Genomic DNA, 20,874 nt, shown 5'->3' with positions numbered 1-20,874 from the left:
GCTACCAGGGGTGCTAACTGCTAGCTGCTAAGACCACGTGTGATGGTGCGCGAGGAAGAATGGCCATCGGTGAACGGGAGAAAAGAGGAGCTGACGACGGAGATCAGCTCGATGCTGGCAGGCATGGAGGCCCGTGTGTTGAGAGAGGTCGGACGGCTGGTGGAAGAGACTCCTGCCTGGGCAGTAGAGGTGATGCGGGCGCTGCGGGAAGTCATGCAGCGGGTGGATTTGATGAGCGCGGAGGTAATGCAGCGGGGAGAGCGGCCGGAGGAGCCACGGAAGAGACTGTGTTGGACCTGCGGAGAGCCGGGCCACGTGGCGAGGTGGTGCCGAGGCGGTCCCGGGAGACGGACCGGGTATGCGGGACAACGACATGGACAGCAGGGAGCCTGCTGGGCATGCGGCGTGATCGGACATCTAGCTAGAGAGTGTCGAGAAGCTGTCGGGGACTGGAAGACAGCGAGAGAGGAGAGACGTGCAGGCGGCGGACAGTTTGTTGGACTTGCCAGTCGCCTGAACATTTAGCCAGAGACTGCACTAACAGTGCGGACGCTGGAAGAGACACACAGCCGGGGGAGCAGCCGGAGCAACAGGCAGAGGAGCAGCGGAGTAGCGGAGCAGTGGAGCAGCCTGAGCTGCAAGCAGCGGAGCAACGGGGCAGTGCAGAGCCGGTTGTTCTGGGCAGGAGAGTGACGTTTGAGCCGGCCCAGGCTAGCTGCTCTGCATACCAGCCAGTAGTGGCGGAGATCACCATCAGTGAAGAGACAATCAGGATAATGGGGATTGTGTTGAACAGCCAGAAGGAAGGGAGAGACATCACCTGCAATGCTGTGGCAGTCGGGGAAGCAACACTCGAGTCTCCAGGTGAGCCTGGGGGGTTACCGCCGGGGGAACCGGCCCAGCCTAACCGCTACATACCCCCCACGGTTGCACTGCAGAAAGCCGAGGTGGAGATCGACGCCGATGGTGTTCGCCCTGCTGTCCTCAACACGCCGCCCCCTGGGGGAGCAGGACGGGAGGACGAGCGAGTGCAAGAGCTGGACGACGACGACAGGGTCATCTGGGATGTCGACGTGTATGAGTGGAAACGCAAGCAGGCGGAGGACGCTGACATCGGTCCGGTGCTCGCGTGGGTGGCGAACGGACGCCGGCCCCCTGTGGAGGAGACCCACAAGTGTTCCGGTGCCACGAAGGGACTGTGGAACATGTTTTCGGACCTGCGTCTAGATGAGGGGATTTTGAAGAGAAAGGGGCACGGAAGCGCGGGGTTCCAGTGGCTTGTACCTAGTTGCCTGCGAAAATTGGCACTGAGGGCGGTGCATGTGGGCCCTGAATCCAGTCATTTTGGGCCTGAAGAGACAATAAGCCGCATCCGTAGAGTTTACTACTGGGGAAAACAAAAGGAGGACGTGCGGCGATACTGCAGGGAGTGTGAGGGCTGTGGACCGTGCTGAGTTACACTGCAGAGGACTAACCCCACTGGGGGTTGAGCGGGACTAGCGTGCTTCAGGTGGGACAGAAGCTGTAAAAGGGGGGATGGAAATGGGGTTTAAATGAAAAATTAAGAAGTTGCTGGGAAAAGAAAAGTTAAGGAAAATGTGGGGGCTTGTGTTTAACACGTTCATTGCCAACGACGTATTGATACGTCAAGCAGAATCCAACCGTTGACTGCCAGCGACGTATTGATACGTCAAAAAAATCGTTTTTTTTTTTTTGACGGTGGATCGTTGATCTGGCCCTTTTGCATCTTCTATTATACTGTTAGAGCCGCCGGGCGTGTGCAATCCATTCCGCCGACCCACTGAGTGGCGACGGTGCTCAGACTATTGAGTGTTGTTTGGCCAGAAACGCACGCATTCCAGCTGAGCTCAACCGAGGACCCAGAAGCGAACGAGCCTCATTCTCATACTGTAGGCGAAAACCTTTCACACGGGCGCACGGCGGTGGGGGGTTCCAAAGGTGGACTGGGTGGAAAGCACACTTTGAAGCGCGCAGCATAAAGCCTAGAGTCACACAAGGCTTCGTCAAAGCTCTCAACCGAAAATCCAAGAACGGATTAAGCCACATCCACGCTCGCCGACGAGGGGCCGCCAGATAGGGAGGCTGCTGCTCACTGCTCAGACAGGCAGGAGAGACTGGCTTGTGACTGACAAACGCTGCTGAAATCCACCAGACACGCCCACGGAGGGAGGAGTTGTAAGGAGAGGGGGTGCGGGTGCTGCTATGGAGGAAATTACTGTTCAGAACTATATTGTTTATGTCTGATGTCTCACTGATGCCAAAAATAAATGGTTAAAGTGACTGTTTGATATTGAATTTCACAAAACTGCGATTATCTCAGCTTTTTGTCTCAGACGCTGAAACCATGCTGTACTCAACGGCTAATATCTACATAACTACTAACTCTACAAACTAACTCTTTTAGACAGAGAAAGCACACATTCTATTAGTACTTTTGTGAACTTTGTGTTGACAAACTCCAAGCAGAAAATTATCCTTGGCTCTTGTAAAATGAGCCAGAATCCTCAAAAAAACCCTCTGGCAAAAGCTACCTACAGTAAAAAAAAAAAAGGCTGGCAGTGAATGTGTTAATTGAAATGTGGGGGTTATTGTTGAATGGGAAATGTGGGTTGAATTTAAATGTGTGAAAAAGAAAGGAAATAATGCAAAACTAGACATTATGGAGTGCCTAATGGGAAACTAGACATTATGGGGGTACCTAATGGAAAACTAGACATTACGGAGTACCTGATGCAAACTAGACATTATGGGGGGTGTAATAAGAAGGGACTGTTGTTGGAGAATTTGATGTGGTGATGGGAAAAATGTTGTGTTGGGTGTGTTTTGGTACAGGGGGATATGTGTGTGGGTTGTGCATGTCGCGTGGAAGCGACATTAAAGTTGAGTGGGGGAAATGTAGCGATTCGGGGTTTGACGTGTATTGTGGGGTTTCCGGGTGTAGCCAGGAACTGATATGTGTGGGTGTGTTCCTAGGGGGAAGGGGATATATGTGACCAGCCGCCGGGGCGGAAGGCAGTCTAACCATGAGAGGGGGTTGGAGTGGTTGCATGAAGAGCTAGCAGCGAAGCTAGCAGCTAGGAGCTGTTGTGAAGCCAAAGAATAAAAGCCTGTACCAACTTCAAGTCTCCGGTTCCTTGTAACGAATACCCGATCCGTTACAATATTATAATATTATTAATATTATATAATTAATATATAATATATACTGTAATATAATAGGCTATTGACCAAATACTTAATGGGAGCCAGTGCGGTGAGAATGTAAATGTTGCAACTCGCTCTGTTTCTATTTAAAGCAGCAGGTAGCTAAACGAGGCTCGGGCGGGGCTGTGATTGATTGTCCTTGCATGAGGCATGTATGGCGAGCTGCAGAGTGGCCACGCCCCACGACAGCCTCCTCCTCTCCCCTTTACCCCCTCTTCTCCATCTCTCTGCCCCGTCTCTCACTCCTCCTACCTGTGTTCTATTGTTTTACCTCATTATCTTTCTCACTTCACTCCCCCATCGCTCTCTGTACTCGTCTTGCCTTCTCCTCGTTCCTCATCCTCCCTCAGTCCCCCTTCCATCGCCATCCTCACTCTCACGTACAGTAGCCTGACTACCTCATCCCCTTCTTGAATTCTTTGCTTCCTTCCTTCCTTCCTTGCCCCCTAACTGGCTCCCACAGAGGGTAAAGGTGTGTGTGTGTGTGTGTGTGTGTGTGTGTGTGTGTGTGTGTGTGTGTGTGTGTGTGTGTGTGTGTGCGCTTCTGCCTTGGAGATGCCTTTCTCCGATCTCTCTTCCCTACTCAGTCTGTCCCGCCCTTCATCCTTTCATCCCTCCCTCCCTCCCTCCCCCTGTATGTGTGTCATTAAACACTAATGGCCGTGTGGGAGGGACCTCAGAGGGTACTGAGAGAATGTTTTTCTAGTGCATGTGTGTGTGTGTGTGTGTGTGTGTGTGTGTGTGTGTGTGTGTGTGTGTGTGAGTGTGTGTGTGTGTGTGTGTGTGTGCGTGTAACACAAAATGGCCCCTGTGAAAAGGATCTATTGGATCATGGGTGTGTGTGTGTGTGTGTGTGTGCGTCAGTGTGTGTGTGTGTGTGTGTGTGTGTGTGTGTGTGTGTGTGTGTGTGTGTGTGTGTGCGCGTGTAACACAAAATGGCCCCTGTGAAAAGGATCTATTCTATTGGATCATGGGTGTGTGTGTGTGTGTGTGTGTGTGTGTGTGCGTGCGCACAGTCACTCTCTGCGTGACGCTGTCTATGCTAATAGAATGAGTGCTTATCATATCAAACTCTTTCATCTCCTCTCTTTCTCCTCTCTTTGCAATGCAACATCAATCTTAGATCCAACACCTGGTTGCATCTTGAAGTCCCCCCAGTGTGAACTGAATCTGGTAAAAGAAACTTCTCTTATTTTGGCCGCTGGTCCTGGAATGACCTGCAGTCCAGTCTTAAATTGGCTTCTCTGGTTCCTTTATCAGTTTTCAAACAATACCTTTCTGAATCCCTAGCCTCTACCTGCTCCTGTTTTGCTGCATAATTCTTATATTTAGGTCCTTTGCATACTGTTTTTTTCATGTGTACACGGTTAAATTTTTCTGTAATCTGGATGTTTTTGTACTTTTACCTGTAATTGATCATTGCTTTTATTTCTTTTAAGTGTGCCGCTGTGTTTTATACTCTCCTACGGTGAATTATTGGTAGTCTGTGTCTTTGTTGATTCTCTTTGTTGATTCTGTACTTTTCTATTTACATGCACTCATGTATTTCTGACGTGTAACTTTTCCGCCTTCTTGGGCAGTTCTCTCTTGTAAAAGAGGCCTCGGCCTCAATGGGATTTTAACTGGTTAAATGAAGGTTAAATAAAAATAAAATAAAATGCTTGCTTGCGGATGCGTATGTGAATGTGTGAATGTGAACATTTTCTCTCATACACTGAATGTACAAAGTATTAAGGTCTGAATTCTTCAAAATCCTAAATCTAACTCCAAAACTCTGTGATTGGTAGAGAATGGAAATCAATAAGGGACAGTCTTTTAGTTTTCAATGTTTCAATGCAGGCCATATCAACATCTACTGTATTCACATCCAAATGCTTGCTGTGTGTGTGTGTGTGTGTGTGTGTGTGTGTGTGTGTGTGTGTGTGTGTGTGTGTGTGTGTGTGTGTGTGTGTGTGTGTGCGTGCGTGCGTGCATATGTGTATGTGTGTGTGTGTGTGTGTGTGTGTGTGTGTTTCTGTACAATTCTCTTTCTTTCTTTTCTACTTCCAAGCATTAGCTCTGCGATTTGCTTCTTACAGTTGTTTTCTTTCGTAGGATCATTTTTTAATGAAATCCATTACTATTTGATTGAGTCTTTGTCATCTAATATCATCTCTAGCCTCGAGCATGAGCATGATAGTATGTCTGAAAGAAAAACTGGGGAAAAAGTTCAACTTGTTCAGTCCAATCATGTTCAGCTCTCAATCCCAGCCATGCTCTGACCTTAGAAAAGATAGTTGCTCTTCTTTAGTGTCTGTTGTGTGACCAGCAGTCTGTGTCAAGACCATAACGATACATTTTCAAAGATAAATCAGTCAATCAATAATAAAATAACACAGGTGTCCACCATCAGCATGTCCTCTCCTCCTACTATCTTGCCTCAGGCAGAGACGGTATAATCATCACACATTATGCCGTTACCATAGCAACTCATCTGGAACAGACCAGGGAGAAAAAAATCTTCCATTTTTCTAAATAAACCTGAGATGCTTCAAATAGTAGTTACAGTATGTGCAACAGTAGGCCACAGCTACATTTAACACAATAAGATCAGACACTTATCCGGATTATTTTTTACCAGAAGTAGCAGCAGACTGAGCTCTCTGCTTCTTCCTCATCTCTGTCTGAGTTCTGATAATGCATCCGTCTCAAATCAGAACAAGGTCAGATACGCGACTCTGACTTCCTTGCCGTTTCTCAATGTTAAGGATCCTTCCTTGGCAGGATGGGTCTTCCTACAGAGGGCAGGCAAGGGTCCTTCCTCGCTGGCTAGGAAAAACCATGGAAGAACCCATCCTGCGAAGGAAGGAGCCGTAACATTGAGAAACGCCTCCTGTGTTTGAACTGTCCGGACTCCCCTGACTTCCTGACTTGGGCCCCACTTTAAGCTGTCAAGCTGTTCCTATACAGTTAATATTCTCACGTGCATGCAGCAGGATGGTGGAAGCTCTGGCCTACATACAGCCCCTGCTCTCCTCCTTGGGAAACCCCTGGTGGGAATAGAGTGACAGCTTGAAATATGGCCTCGAACTCCCGCCTCTTTCTTCTCTCTCTCCGTTTCACACTTTCCATACGGACAGGTGATGAGGCGGATTAGAACAGCAGTCAATTCCCTGCCTGTGTGTGTGTGTGTGTGTGTGTGTGTGTGTGTGTGTGAGCATGTGCGAGTGTGCACCTGCGTGTGTGTGTGTGTGTGTGTGTCGTCAACAATGCATGGAAGCATTTGAGCTCTCTCCCACCCTCCCTCTTTACCCGGCCTACAGTATGAGTCATAACCCCCTCCACACACACACACACATGTGCGCGGGCACACACACACACACACACACACACACACACACACACACACACACACACACACACACACACACAGACACACACACACGGACACACACACACACACACACACACACACACACACACACACACGGACACACACACACGCACCAGTAGACGGAAGCAGGGGCAACTCGTCGCTCAATCTTCCCACATGTCTCTCTCTCCCTTGCATCCACTTCATCCATCTCTATCTCTCCCATTTCATTCTATCTATTATCATTCTCTCTCTCTCTCTCTCTCTCTCTCTCTCTCTCTCTCTCTCTCTCTCTCTCTCGCTCTCTCTCTCTCTCTCTCTCTCTCTCTCCCTCTCTCTCTCTCTCTCTCTCTCTCTCTCTCAGAGAGGCAGATGTAAAAGGCAGACAGAGCTTTATCTATCACCACCCTGGTTAATTGATCTGTGCCATTTGGCGTTCACTAACTGCCAATATATCTTGCAGTTTCCCCATTTCTACATGCACTGCCAATCTGATGCATAAACCATACCCAGCTTTACCCTCGTTAACTTATATTTCTACATTTGCCATGCAGGAATAACCTGACTCTGCCAGATGGGGGCGGTATTGTTAATGCAGGAAGCCATCAGGTATAATCTATTTGGGGCCCCCGGCCCAGACTAAAATTGTTTTAGAAATGGTTTAGCGGGGCGAAGCGGATACCTTCCAGTCCCCTGGTTACTGTTATATTATGATTTATGCTTTATGCTTTATGGGCAACGAGGTGCTGGTGCCAATGTTCATAATGCAGCACATGTTTTTATACAACATTTACAACATTTTTACAAAACAAGAATCAAAGATATATACTTCCTTATTACAATGTAAGAGATTGGAACTGTGAATAAATGAAATGTATATATTCCAGTTAAGCAGTCATGGAACACCTCTCATCCAATCACAGATTTTGTATAATGCTGATTATGAAACTGGTATTGTTAATTGGGTGTTGTACAATAACGTCCAATCAGACTCAACCAACTGAAACTGAGGACCATGCTCATTTGTGACTGCATACCAGGTGATTTATATATTAATGTGCTGAGAAAAAAACAACTGCTATTACTGTGTTGCCTTAGCTATGTTACCGGCATTTTATAAAAGCTCTTTTAGAACAGCTGTTGCCTAACCCCCATAGCTGCTCTAAACGGTTCAGCTATATAAAGAATCGGGAGAGACCATAGAACATTTCACTCTGACCCAAACTTTAAAACACGACACCGAAAAAATATGTTCTTTAAATCCGCAAGTTTTTTACGTTTTGGTCTGAGTGAAATGTTATGTGGTCTCTCCTGTTTCTAAATATATCTGAACCGTTTGGTTTGAACAAGTAAAACAATTTTTATAACCATTTTACAAAATGTCTATGGCAGATAAATGGCAGGTAAATGGCGGATGAAAATCTCTGGTACAGTACTGAAGCAGGAAGTAAGCGGTCACTTTGCCTCTCTATAAGCTGGCAAGTGGAAGGTGGCTGGTATTAGAAGCTGCATATCCAACACAGAACTCAACCGCGTCTGCTTTTGATGACGTTATAAAGTGCTACCCCATATTCCCAGTTACTTACTTTCACTTTAAAAGTGTGATAGGCTATAGCCCTAACTCTCCCAGCAGCATCTACTCCTTCTAAAGCAGGCACACAACAGTGACTGAGACTCACCAGCTAGTGTGCCAGCCGCTGATCCCAGCAGAGCGTGGCCGGCCAGCAGGGGGGAGTAGAGCAGAACGGCCCCCAGGATGAGGAGGGAGGGCCCCAGGGCCCCGCAGGCGTAGATTTGACCCACACCCAGAGGGATGCCATACAGCACCTGCAGCAGAGGAGGTAGAGAGGAGTTAAGAGCAGACCCCGTCTTCCGGACGTCATATGAACTGCATATGGGGGCACTATTACTATTTAATATTTTGGATAATCCAATACAGTAATGCTATTGTATTCATGCAGCACTGATGCACACTATCTATACTGACGTTGCATAGTACCCAAATTGGTCTGAGATAGATTTAATATGTCCCGATGTATTAGGCCAAAAATTATTTGGATGTAGTAACGATTATAAGTTACAATTCTAAATGAGTTGGCTTCTTCCTAGCCTCAACGCGAGACTCATCAGTCATTCTTCCTTTTGTGTCTCATTCCTGCAGCAGTTATGGACGAAGACGCAGGATCCTCCATGATCTCCATCTTGATTCCAGTGGGAAGAAATCCATCGTTATTACTATTATTAATCTGGTTTCTATCTACTCTTTACTATTACTCCAGTTGCTCCGTTAGGCTACTAGCCTACTGTTCTACAGTAACTATGCATTGCAGCTAGCTTAGTGAGGACATCATTGACATAATGCATTCCCTAGTCCCTAACATTAAAGGAACACTCCGCCCATTTTCAACCAGCTTTGTATCATTAGAACATCAGTAGTATATCTGTTTTGAAGTCTGTCATTTAATTTGACAGTTAAATGGCCTGCATTTATGGCCTGCATTTATATAGCGCTTTTATCCAAAGCGCTTTACAATCAGTAGGTAGTCCACATTCACCCATTCATACACCGATGGCGGCAGGCTGCCACGCAGGGTGCCTACACACCATCGGGAGCAAGGAGGGTTAAGTGTCTTGCCCAAGGACACAACGACGGCAGCTGGGAGGGAGCGGGGATCGAACCGCCAACCCTTGCGTCATTGGCCGACCTGCTCTACCTCCTGAGCTAAAGCCGCCCCCCAAAAAATTGTGGACCAGTGACATCACTGGTCCACACTAACTCAAATTAATAACTCATTAACTCAAATCAACTCTCAATAACTGTCAAACTAGATGAATGATGAATAGTTTCACAGTTATTGAGAGTTGATTTGAGTTAATGAGTTATTAATTTGAGTTAGTGTGGACCAGTGATGTCACTGGTCCACAATTTAACACTCAATAACTGTCAAATTAAATGACAGACTTCAAAACAGTTTACAGCTTTCTGATATACTACTGATGTTCTAATGATACAAAGCTGGTTGAAAATGGGCGGAGTGTTCCTTTAATACCACCAAGTCTTAACCTTCAAACAGCCCCTTGAAGGTGTAAAATGTCCTCAGTCACTCCCCACGTATAAAACTGCCAATTGGTTCTCACTAAGATAGCTGTACAAGAACACACTCACACATGCTGTATTCCCACAATAGTCAGTGAGAAGTGAAGAGTTTCCATGGTGACGTGGTGGGTGCACCTGCCTGTCGCTGATATTTACAAGTAATAAATGGTCTTTAATTACATCTCTGCCGTGTGTGTGTGTGTGTGTGTGTGTGTGTGTGTGTGTGTGTGTGTGTCTGTGTGTGTGTGTGTGTGTGTGTGTGTGTGTGTGTGTGTGTGTGTGTGTGTGTGTACGTCGTCGTCACCACCGCCGTGCAGCCGGGGCGCCATCCTCAGCAGAGTGAGAGAGCTGAAGACCTTAAATATAAATAGGACCGACGTCACCGACGTCTCTGGAGAGAACCGCCGGAAGTCGAGAGAGGAGGAAGAAGAAGAGAAGAATGAGAGAAAAAGGAGTAGAGGAAGAAGGAGAAAGACAGAGGGGGAGGGGGAGGAAAGAGACAGGATGAGACCATTTCAACGACCATAACGGAGATAAACCTGTTACGTGCCGTTCCCGAGAATGTGCTCACATAAAATGTTTTTGTTTTTTCTTCAGTTGCTGAACGAAACTGTGAGGAAGGAAGGAAAGAAAGAAAGAAAGAAAGAAAGAAGGTAGGAAGGGAGAGAAAGGAAACAGAGAGAGGATGGAGAGGTGGAAGAGAGCAAGAAGCAGGGCCGGTGATGGAGAAAGAGATGGAAAGAGGGAGAGAAGGGGAGAGAAGGATTGAGGTGGAGGCGGAGGTGGAGGGAGGACGGGGAAGAGGGAGGGTGAAGATTTGCATAGCGGAGGAGAGAAGCGGATAGCGGGTGAGGAAGTGATGGGGGAGCAGCGAAGGGGAGGGATACAAGAGCAGGATTTTAGAGTTTTCACATCTCCCAAGAAATCAACCGAGGAGAATTTATGAAGGGACTAAATGTGTAAAGCCAGAGAGAGAGGGAGAGCGAGAGAGGGGGGACGGGGAGACGGGGAGGAGAAGAGTCTGTCAAGAGTGGGGCAGGATGGTCGCTAGAATAAAATGCTGGCAGTTTATGTTTCTACAAATCACAGATAGGTGACGCGTCATTCAACATTTTATCTCCAGAACCACTCCTCGGATCAAATTCAAACTCGGAGAGTGCGCTTAGGCTAAGGTGACCAGATTTCTCAAATGAAAATCGGGGACATTTCCAGTTCGGCAATCAATATATGATTAAAATATCCAATGTTATTACCTATGAAATAAAACAGGGGGATGATTCCGGTTTCATTTACTTTGCCCATGGCTGTTGTAATAAACAGTGTCGGCTTCACAAAGAGGCCCCTGGTGCCCCCCCAACACACACACACACACACTTCATTCACTGTGCCCCTTTACAAAATGTCACTGTGTTCTCCAGCAGCATTAGGCCTGGCCGTCCAAACCTACAATGCCGAATGTTTCATGAATAGCCTCAGATCTCAAAAAGTGTTTTCCGTGTAGCCTAGTCCTCCTAAGTGCTGCTTTTTCATTGTTCAAGATTTCCTGAAAGAGCTGCAGCAAAACATGTAAACACTTGTTGGATGTCTGGATCAATGGGTGACATAAACATGTGATGCTTTGATATGCTTTTAACCCGCCCGTAAGCCTCCTGCAACCTTTTTGCTTGAGTGGTTGGCCAGTGGTTACGTCTGTAAAGGGTAGACTCATTGGACTCATAGAATCCATTCTCATTTGGATATCTTGAGGTGAGAGGTCAAGGGTCCCCTTTGACATTGACCATGCCGGTTTTTCAAAATTCATTATTTAGCCCCCCTCCCGACAAGGTAGCATGGCATTGTTGGTCCCAATGGATGCTGTAGGTCTTGCAGTTTCTTAGCCTATAAGTATCTTCACTCTAGATTTAAGAATGAGCCCGCTAAAGATAGAGTCATATCGGCCACAGACGCCAGTAGAAAATCGGGGACATTTTCGGGGACAGCTCCAGCCGGGGACAGGTCACCAAAAACGGGGACTGTCCCCCCGCTCTCCCTCCCTCCTCCCCTCTCCTGCTCTCTCCTCTTCCCCCCTTCCCCCACTATTCTAAAGCATAGTACCCATTCTACTCCAAAGCATGGCACCCATTCTATCCCCTCCCACTATTCCGCCACTATTAAAGCATGGCACCCATTCTACCCTAAAGCGAGGCACCCATAAGCTCTATGTGAACATGTGTTTATTTGGCAAAGGGGTTCACTACTAAAGGCTTGCAGCCAATTAAATTAAGTATAGTTTGGTTGCTAAGAAATCGACATATGTCCGTTTGCAAAATGTGTCTCTATATTTCTCTATCATATAATTGTTCGATGTGTTATTATTACTACTGTAATTTGTTACTGTTGTGTCAGCTAGCCCTCCTTTCCCTGTTCTCTCCATATAGTCTCCCATACTCTCTCTATACTCCCATACTCTCCCATACGCTCTCTCCTCCCCCACATTTCCCATTCTCTCCCCACCTCCTCCCTCCCCCTGCTCTCTTCTCCCCCCCGCTTCCCCTCCCCCTTCCCCTCTCCTGCGCTCTCCTCTTGCTCCTTCCCCACCTCCTATACTCTCCAACATTTCCCATTCCCTCCCCACCCCATCACTCTCTCACATTCCCCCTGCTCTCCTCCCTTCTCCTGCTCTCTCCTCTGCTCTATCCTATATTTCTATATTTTCTATATATCTCTATCAATTGTTCAATGTGTTATCTTTATTCTGTAATTTGCTACTGTTGTGTCAGCTAGAATTAGCTAGACATATTCTCTGTGAAGCCCTCTGAGACATGCTTGTGAATTAGGGCTATATAAATAAACTTGACTTGACTTGACTTGAAAATCGGGGACGTCTGGTCACCTTAGCTTAGGCAGACCTGACGGAGTTCCGTGGCAAATGTCCTGCTATTTGGCATAGCGCCACCTACTGGCAAACACAAAAAACGGTTTATCTCGAGAACCATTCGTCGGCGCAGGGTGGGGATTGCATGGAGGCCATGGCCACCATTGCCCCTCCGTCTGGCCAGTGATGCCCTGAGATCCCTGAGGCCACCTTGGCAGTGCCCTGCTACCAGGCTGCTACTGTCAGCTGCTTTAAAAGCATCAGTGGTCTCAGTTGAATGTAGCCCTATGCAAAGGATGTGTGGTTAATTTTAACACACATTTCAGAAAAATCGCTCTTCACGATGTCAGTAAAGCAATGGCTTTTGTGCCCTGGCATGTGGCCTTGTGCACCCCACCCTGCACTGTACACAATGATCTATTGTGAGCTCTAGGATTATCACAGGCTTGTGGTACTGTATATTGAAGATACCGGCAGGTGGGCCTCCCCCCTTCATTAGGGGCTCATAGCCCCCCTAAAGATCTGATCCTAGATTTGCCCCTGAGAGACAGCAGGAGAGGGTGAGAAGCTATCTGAGGGAGATGATCTGAGACAGGGAGCGAGGTGACACTTAGCAAGAGGAACGTACTGACCCATCGGACGTGATGCTAATACAATCTTATGTAAATCTTGACTCTATTCAGTACACCTCACAGCTCTGATAGGGTTTAGTTGGCGTATATAATCTGGTTTGAGCCGCTTCACGGTCAGTTAGCAGATCTAGACTTATACAACAGCCTTCTGCTCTCACGTGTCGCAGTAGAAAAGCACAGGGAGCCCTCATGCTATATAGTATATATAGTATATACTATATAGTATAGTATATACTGTATATCACTTCTTCCAAAAGTGCTCCGTAATTAGTCACATTCTTTGTACCCAGAGACCCTCGCAGATTAGATACTTTGGCATCGCAGCAGAGAAAGAAATCTTGCCTTCCAGTCTCCAGGAGGAAAAGCCCACTGCAGCAGCTGGCCTCTGGATTCTGTCAGCAAACTCTTGTGAGAGACGACTCAGGCACCATTCTTTCATCTAGACTAGATTCTAGAGTCACTGGTCCAAACAAACCTTACAAACAGTTTAGACGCAATTGTCTGCTACTGTATACTGTACAAAACATTAAAATATTACTAAGCCCTGAATTAATTTATTGTATGAGAGGGAAATCTATGACATGATACTGTGCGACAGCTTGTTTGGGAGTAGCTCAGGAGGGAGAGCTGATGGGAATCAGACGGTTCCCGATTCGAGGCTCGCTCGCTCCTCTGCTGCTGATGAACAGTTGGCGGCTTGGATGGCTGCTGGTGTGTGAATGTGAGTGTGAATGGGTGAGTGTAGACATGACTGTAAAGCGCTTTGAGCGGTCATCAGACTCTTGAAAAGTGGTTAAATCTCTCAAAATACTGATGTCTACTATAGACCTAACCCAGACACCGTCGTTTGAGAGAGCATCACCTCCACTGTCAGTCGTCATTAGGAGTCTGGACCGTTTTCAGTCTCCAAATATCAGCTCCCTCGGTGGCTGTTGCTATGTAGCCTAACTGGTGACTCAGTACCAGCTGATCTTATTGATGTCTCCTATCAATTTACATTAATTAATCGATTTAAAGTGTTGTATATTTACCTTTATCATACATACTCTCACTTGTAATATTTCATTTTGAGGGGATGTTATTATTGCGTAATTAATTCTTGTGTCTCCCAATAACGAGCTACACCGGTTGCTCTGATCTGATGGCGTGACTTGATGAGCCCCACCTGGTGAAGTACCAGTGCAAATGAAATGTTACAGTAGCAGATGGCTTGAAGAAGACAGCTTGCCTTGCTGAAGCCTTGGTGAATAAAAAAAGACAAACGCAGCCTTGAGTGCACGCTATTCTTTTTCTCTTTTTTCTTTTAATTTTTGTGGCCCCAAACCCAACACTAAAGCACCAACAGTTCTCACAATATGACAAATATGCTCAATCCAGATCCATCCATTGAGAAATTCCCAACAGGTCCTGGTTGGATTTGAGCATCGATAGCTCTAATCCATAGCTCAAACTCAACTGATCCCTCTGATGACTCCCTCACTTAGCAACGGCGAAGCCCTTCTGCTCCTCTGTGCAGTCCAGGGAGAAGAAGGAAGTCATTCAGCCTCAAACCGTGCCGTCACCTGGGACAAGCTTGGCAACCTCTCCTCTCCCCTCGTCCTGCTGAGCAACTGAGCAGAAGATCTGACAGCTAGCACTGGCAGACTCAGACTGCAGATGTCCTTGTGAATCATATTATTAGGCCTATTTATGATACAGCTATTATTTATTCATATGACCGTGTGTGGTTCCGTATAGCTCAGTGGGTACAGTATGGTGCTAACATGGCGACCACCCAAGCAAAAAAAAAAAATAGCCACTGCTGGTATTCTTTGAATAACAACATCCACCAAATAGCAAATCATTGCGATTGCATCGAAAAATGACACATTTTCAGAAAGTATGATAAACAGCTTTGCTTTGTTGGCACTACAGTTTTGACATTATCCAATGGGTCAGATCATTTTCTTCACCCACAGAGGAGCACGGGACCTTTAAATTGAAGTAAAAACATAAAAATGACCAATACTGGAGGTAAAAGTCGTTCACACAACAACAGCAACATGTAGGGTGATTCTACAGCTCTATAGGAGCCAGCATACCTGAATATTGTCTTTCTAACAAAAACTTAAAAACTGAAAGCAGTCTGCACGCTTCAGTCATCTGTTGTTCACGCAGACTGTTCTCTGCTTGATGTTTCTTCCCCCAATGGTGCTGGGTCATAACATTGCAAACTCAGGACACTCACTCAGTCACTCACTCATGGACGTTTAGTGAGACTAGGGATATATAATAAGGGCCCTAGCTAGTGATAGGAATGATCATAGAGAGTCTGGATTCGAGAGGTGGGTAGGGGAGTGGCTAGCGAGATATGGGTGGTGGAGGAAGCGGGGAGGATAGGGGAAAGGGGCTGTAGCTAATGGCCTGCATTTATATAGCGCTTTTATCCAAAGCGCTTTACAATCAGTAGGTAGTCTACATTCACCCATTCATACACCGATGGCGGCAGGCTGCCACGCAGGGTGCCTACACACCCTCGGGAGCAAGGAGGGTTAAGTGTCTTGCCCAAGGACACAACGACAGCAGCTGGGAGGGAGCAGGGATCGAACCGCCAACCCTTGCGTCATTGGCCGACCCGCTCTACCTCCTGAGCTAAAGCCGCCCCGTAGCTAGGGGGATAGGAAGGTGGTCGAGAGTTGGGATTCGAGGGTTGGGTAGGTTGAGTGGCTAGGGGGATATGGGTTAGATGGCTTAGATCGGGCCCACAAAAAAGCCTGACCCAATCCCGTGCAATTTTGTTTGAGCTGACCCATCCCATTGGCTGCATTCATGGGCCCGAGCCCGGCCCAAACCCAACATTTTCTCATTAAGTTGGCCGTTTATCTACTCTATATCCATGTTGTGTTCAGTGTTATGAATACACTATGTAGCTGGTGTTGCCCGGGTTAAGTAGGCATAAAGCAATACAATTGCACATTTTGCTTGGCTGGAAATGATGGTGGTGTTGAGGTGGTTTCCAGGAATTTCTAGGTTTCCAGCACTTTAGAACTTGCCCATGACATTCCCCGGATCAACACATCGCCGTGCAAATTTGCAGTCCGGGTGTGAGCGTGAGGTGGTTGGACTTTCCAGGCTGTTCCAGGACTTTCCAACCTGCCCATGACCTTCCCTGGATCATAACCCACCGCCATGCAAATTTTCAGCTCAATCTGACCTGGGGGTGTGGGCGTGGTGGTTTTCAGGTGGTTTCTGGCGGTTTCCAGGACTTTCAAGGACTCACCTCTGCTGCGCTAAGCTGCGTAGCGTTGGGCTCCAGCATCCCCGGTGGCGCAGCGGGGTGGTGCGGAAAGTAGGGGTTGTCCGGACCGGTACAGAGGAGGTAGAGGAGAATGGCAATGTTGAAGGGAAACACAGCAACCGGCAAGTCCCAGCGGTCCAACAATGGGGAGAGGCCACTGAACAGGAAGGTGCTGGAGGCAGGGGAGAGAGAGAGAGAGAGAGAGAGAGAGAGAGAAAGAGAGAAAGAGAGAAAGAGAGAGAGACAGACTATAACTCTATCAACTTGCCATTGTCATTATCCTGTGTTGCTATCCAAGCATTATTGTGGTTGCCGATTGGGCACTTACATGTATGTAGTCTAACTGACTGACTCCCAATATCTGGTTGCATTTCTTTATTTGTTTATTTGTTTATTAAGACAGATCCCCACTAGCTGATGCCTGAGTAGCAGCTAGTCTTCCTGGTGTCCATTATAGAGAGCCAAAGTGGAACCTCACTTCCTGCTTCAGCACTGTACCAGAGATTTTCATCTGCCATTTATTTTCCAATAGACATTTTGTAAAATGCTTATAAAAAATAGTTTTACTTGTTCAAACGAAACGGTACAGATATATTTAGAAACAGGAGAGCTCACATAACATTTCACTCGGACCAAAACATAAAAAATCGCGGATTTAAAGAAAATATGTTTCCTATGTTGTTTTTTTAAGTTTTGGTCTGGGTGAAATGTTCTATGGTCTCTCCCGATTCTAAATATAGCTGAACCGTTTGGTTTGACCAAGGAAAACAATTTTTATAAGCATTTTACAAAATGTCTATGGGAAAATAAATGGCGGAAGAAACTCTCTGGTACAGTGCTGAAGCAGGGAGTGATGTTCACTTTGCCTCTCTATTAGTGTTTATGTCCTTTGTATACTTGTATTTATGTGGACATAAATAAATATTTCAAGTGTGTATGTGTGTGTGTGTGTGTGTGTGTGTGTGTGTGTGTGTGTGTGTGTGTGTGTTCGTGTGTGTGTGTGTGTGTGTGTGTGTGTGTCTGTGTGTATCTCACCACGTGGCTGAGCCCAGGCAGACGGGCAGCAGCAGCCACCAGTACCAGTCACCGGCAGAGCTGAACACGCCCATCAGCAGAGACACCAGCATGCCGTTAAAACCATGGAGCCCTCCCGACACCTCAGCACTGCATGGATGGATGGGATAGCACTTCATTGAAAAACGCAATATACATTATACGTGTATTTTGCATTTTCAATTTGAGAGATCTGAACTAAAACTCATAATTTAACAAGATACTTCAGTGAGCTGATGAAAGTTTTTTTTTTATGATCAAAAGACACATTAGCAGTGTTTTTTTAAGCTGATGTTTTTCCCCCTCCCCCCTGGCCCCCACATGAAGCAAGCAACTGTTGTGTTTTAATGAGCCCGTGCAGGTCCCAGGGTGACACTAGATTTATTCCAAATGTAAGACTTACAAGATTAAGAATCCCATTGCAGTTGGCATTATTTTCAAAAAGATTGTGTATTAGAATACGGTAAATGTCATAACTATTGGGACAGCGAGCTATAATAAGAACTGTTAGGAGGGGTAGGGGGGAGTGGGGGAACACAGATTTATATGGAGCTGTTCTGCTCATGAATTTGAAATAGAATCCTTAATCAAATTTTGTCCCACGCCAAGTGGAAATTAGAGCCGGAGGATTGCCTGCCAAGCACAGTTGTTATTACGGGTTTGATTATTTCAGCACGTTTACTCCTTTTTTCTTGCATGCAGTACGTCTGCTTTCATGAGCTTGTGTGTGTATATGCTTCTATCCAGCCACCTGTCTTGTCCGATGATAACAGCCGTCAGGGTAGAGGCCAGCACTCCCAGGGTTCCCAGCAGGGCCTGCCAAGGGGAAGCCCAGCAGAGTGCAGCCAGGATGAGAGCGCCGCTGATCGGGTTGTTGGCTAGGATCACCCTGGTCACCCCCCGCAGGCTCCACACGGCCAGCTGCAGCACAAACAGCTTGTCTGGAGAGAGGCACAGAAAGGAAAACGTGCACGTGTTGCTTGAGAGACAGAGAGAATCTCCTCCAAACTTTACAGGACTTCAGATATTTTCAGCTTATTCTTTCTCAAATGGGGAACTGAACTGGCAAGCTGCAACACAAAACAATGGCTCTCTATTGGATTGTTACTCCAAAAGGGTTAAAAAATATATCCAGATGGTTTTAATAACCTTCATCCTGTACTGTAGGTTGGAGGATCACATCTGCATGTAACAATCTCAGATTCATTTATTAATGATTATGGCAGTTCACTTTAACTATGCCGACTTTTTGACAACTTCCTTAACTTCAATCAATCAATCAATCAATCAATCAATCAATCAATCAATCAATCAATCTATCTATCTATCTATCTATCTATCTATCTATCTATCTATCTATCTATCTATCTATCTATCTATCTATCAATTGTGTGTGTGTGTGTGTGTGTGTGTGTGTGTGTGTGTGTGTGTGTGTGTGTGTGTGTATATATATATATATATATATATATAGCGCCAAAGTTATCTCAAGGCGCTTTAACTTATTTCAGAATTGATAAAGTATGTATTTTTCCAGACACTCAATCCTCATTTCTAGGGTGACTCTGGAGACAATGTGCCATGGGTGCACTTTTTTGGGGGTGTGCCCAAACGCATGCTGAAATTTGGCACTGCACTCTGTTGGGTCCCCAGCAGCGCACCCACCAAAGATGAAGTTGATTGGAGGAACGGTTCCCAAGATACGTTGCACAAAATTCGACACTGCAATTTCTTGGTTCCCCACCAGCAGCACATTTCCGAAGGTTGAAGTCAATTGGATGAAAGATTCTCAAGATAAACTGTGTTTTGTGTTGCCAGTAGGTGGCACTATGACTATGCATGTGTCCGAAATTTGGCACCGCACTTTGTCGGGTTCCCAGCAGCGCACTCCCTAAGTTTGAAGTCAAACGGATGATCAGTTATCGGGATAAACCACTTTTTGTGTTGCCAGTAGGTGGTGCTATGTGTATGCGCATGTCCAAAATTCGGCACTACACTCCAAGTTGGAAGTGGATCGGATGAACGGTTCATGAGATAAACCACATACATACATAGACACCTACAGCTCTCCAATGATAGTAGTAGTAGGATACTTGGCTTCACCCAGAGACGTTTGTTTATCGTATAAGTGATGTGTGTGGCTGCAGTGTGGGAGTTCTCCTACCCTCCATGTACTTCTCCAAGCGCTCCATGTCTCCGGTGCAAAGCAGCAGAGCGTTTAAAAGGCGCCGATGGAGGCCGGCACCGCTCCCGCTGGCCTGCTTCCCATCCGCTTTGGTGTCCATCCACATCGCTGCTGCAGCTCTGCCACCAGAACTCACTCGGCCTCTCCCTTGTTTTTCTGCTCCTTTTTGGTCTTTCCCTCCACCGTTTCTCCTTCCTCTCTCTCGTCCCCCCCCCCACTCTCTCCGTCCCCTCTTCCTCTTCTCCGCCAGGGGTTTGAGGGGAGATGACTTATAAATCGGTAGACCGGGTAACGTATTCACTCAGCCTCCGGCCAGCCACGCCAGAGGAGTGAACAAAGTCCAACAACATCACCGTCCGCCGGGAGAGGAGACGAGCAAGATATCGCTTCTTCTATCCCTCTTTCCTTCTCTCCTTATTTTCATATTGCACAATCCCCCCATTCTTCTGTCTCCTCTCCCCTCTTCCTCTGCTGCCCGTCCCACAGTGCCGTCTGCCTCCACACCAATTGTTTGTCCTTCCAAGCTACTCATCCACTATTTTATGGCACTGTGTTTGTCTTGGCTTCATTTGTAAAGCCATTAGTGGGCGCTGTGTTATCCAGAGTTGATTCAAAATGTGTAATATCTAACCCTGGTATCTTTGCTGGCTCTTTAAAGGGAGGCTTTGCCGATTTTCAACCCACTTTCTATCGTTATAATCTCAGTAATATAAGCAGATGGACAGTGCTTACCTTCTCTATACGTTTTCCACACTGAGAAATATCAGTTTCTTCTGCCTGCAGAAACTCCGCCCCGGCCAGCTGCCATGCAGCTGGTCGAGTCGTTAAGGCTCTCGACGCGATTCACCGTGGATGTGTGCGCATACATAAAACAAATACAAAGAAACAATAACGGCCGACCCTCGAGCAACATCTGTTCACTTCCGCGTCCAGAATGTCCAGAATGACGCATAACGTGTCATTACCATAGGTCATTACGCGCAACGCGTAATGCGCCACTCTGATTCAGAAGTGCCTGGAAACTGCGGAGCTCTTGGTGCAGGAAAACATGAAGACAAGGTAACCTACAGTATAGGCTGGCCATCTGCATATAATTAGGTCAAAATGGATGCAAGAGAAGAAACTATTGTCAAGTGTCTGGTTTGAAGTAGTATTCTTCTTTTCTGGACTGCAGTGTACTTCATGGACCAAATATTTGAAAT

General features: G+C 46.6%; 1 protein-coding gene across 1 annotated transcript in view; it reads right to left on the bottom strand.

The window, feature by feature from the left end:
• Nucleotides 1-19,778, bottom strand: part of LOC310779608 (urea transporter 1) — a gene marked incomplete at both ends in the record, with an annotated part of 29,994 nt that extends 10,216 nt beyond the window's left edge. Inside the window, 5 exons of the mRNA XM_083640119.1 lie at nt 8,257-8,404; nt 16,420-16,609; nt 17,473-17,601; nt 18,242-18,431; nt 19,652-19,778. Of these exons, the coding sequence (XP_083496245.1) occupies nt 8,257-8,404; nt 16,420-16,609; nt 17,473-17,601; nt 18,242-18,431; nt 19,652-19,778 (784 nt within the window). The remainder of the gene's footprint in view (nt 1-8,256; nt 8,405-16,419; nt 16,610-17,472; nt 17,602-18,241; nt 18,432-19,651) is intronic.
• Between the last annotated feature and the right edge of the window lie 1,096 nt (nt 19,779-20,874).

This window comes from Poromitra crassiceps (assembly GCF_964638095.1).
Source record: "Poromitra crassiceps genome assembly, chromosome: 7".
In the NCBI taxonomy this organism is placed as follows: domain Eukaryota; kingdom Metazoa; phylum Chordata; class Actinopteri; order Beryciformes; family Melamphaidae; genus Poromitra; species Poromitra crassiceps.
The sequence above is the reverse complement of the archived record's forward strand: the minus strand, read 5'-3'. Positions and strand labels throughout refer to the sequence as shown.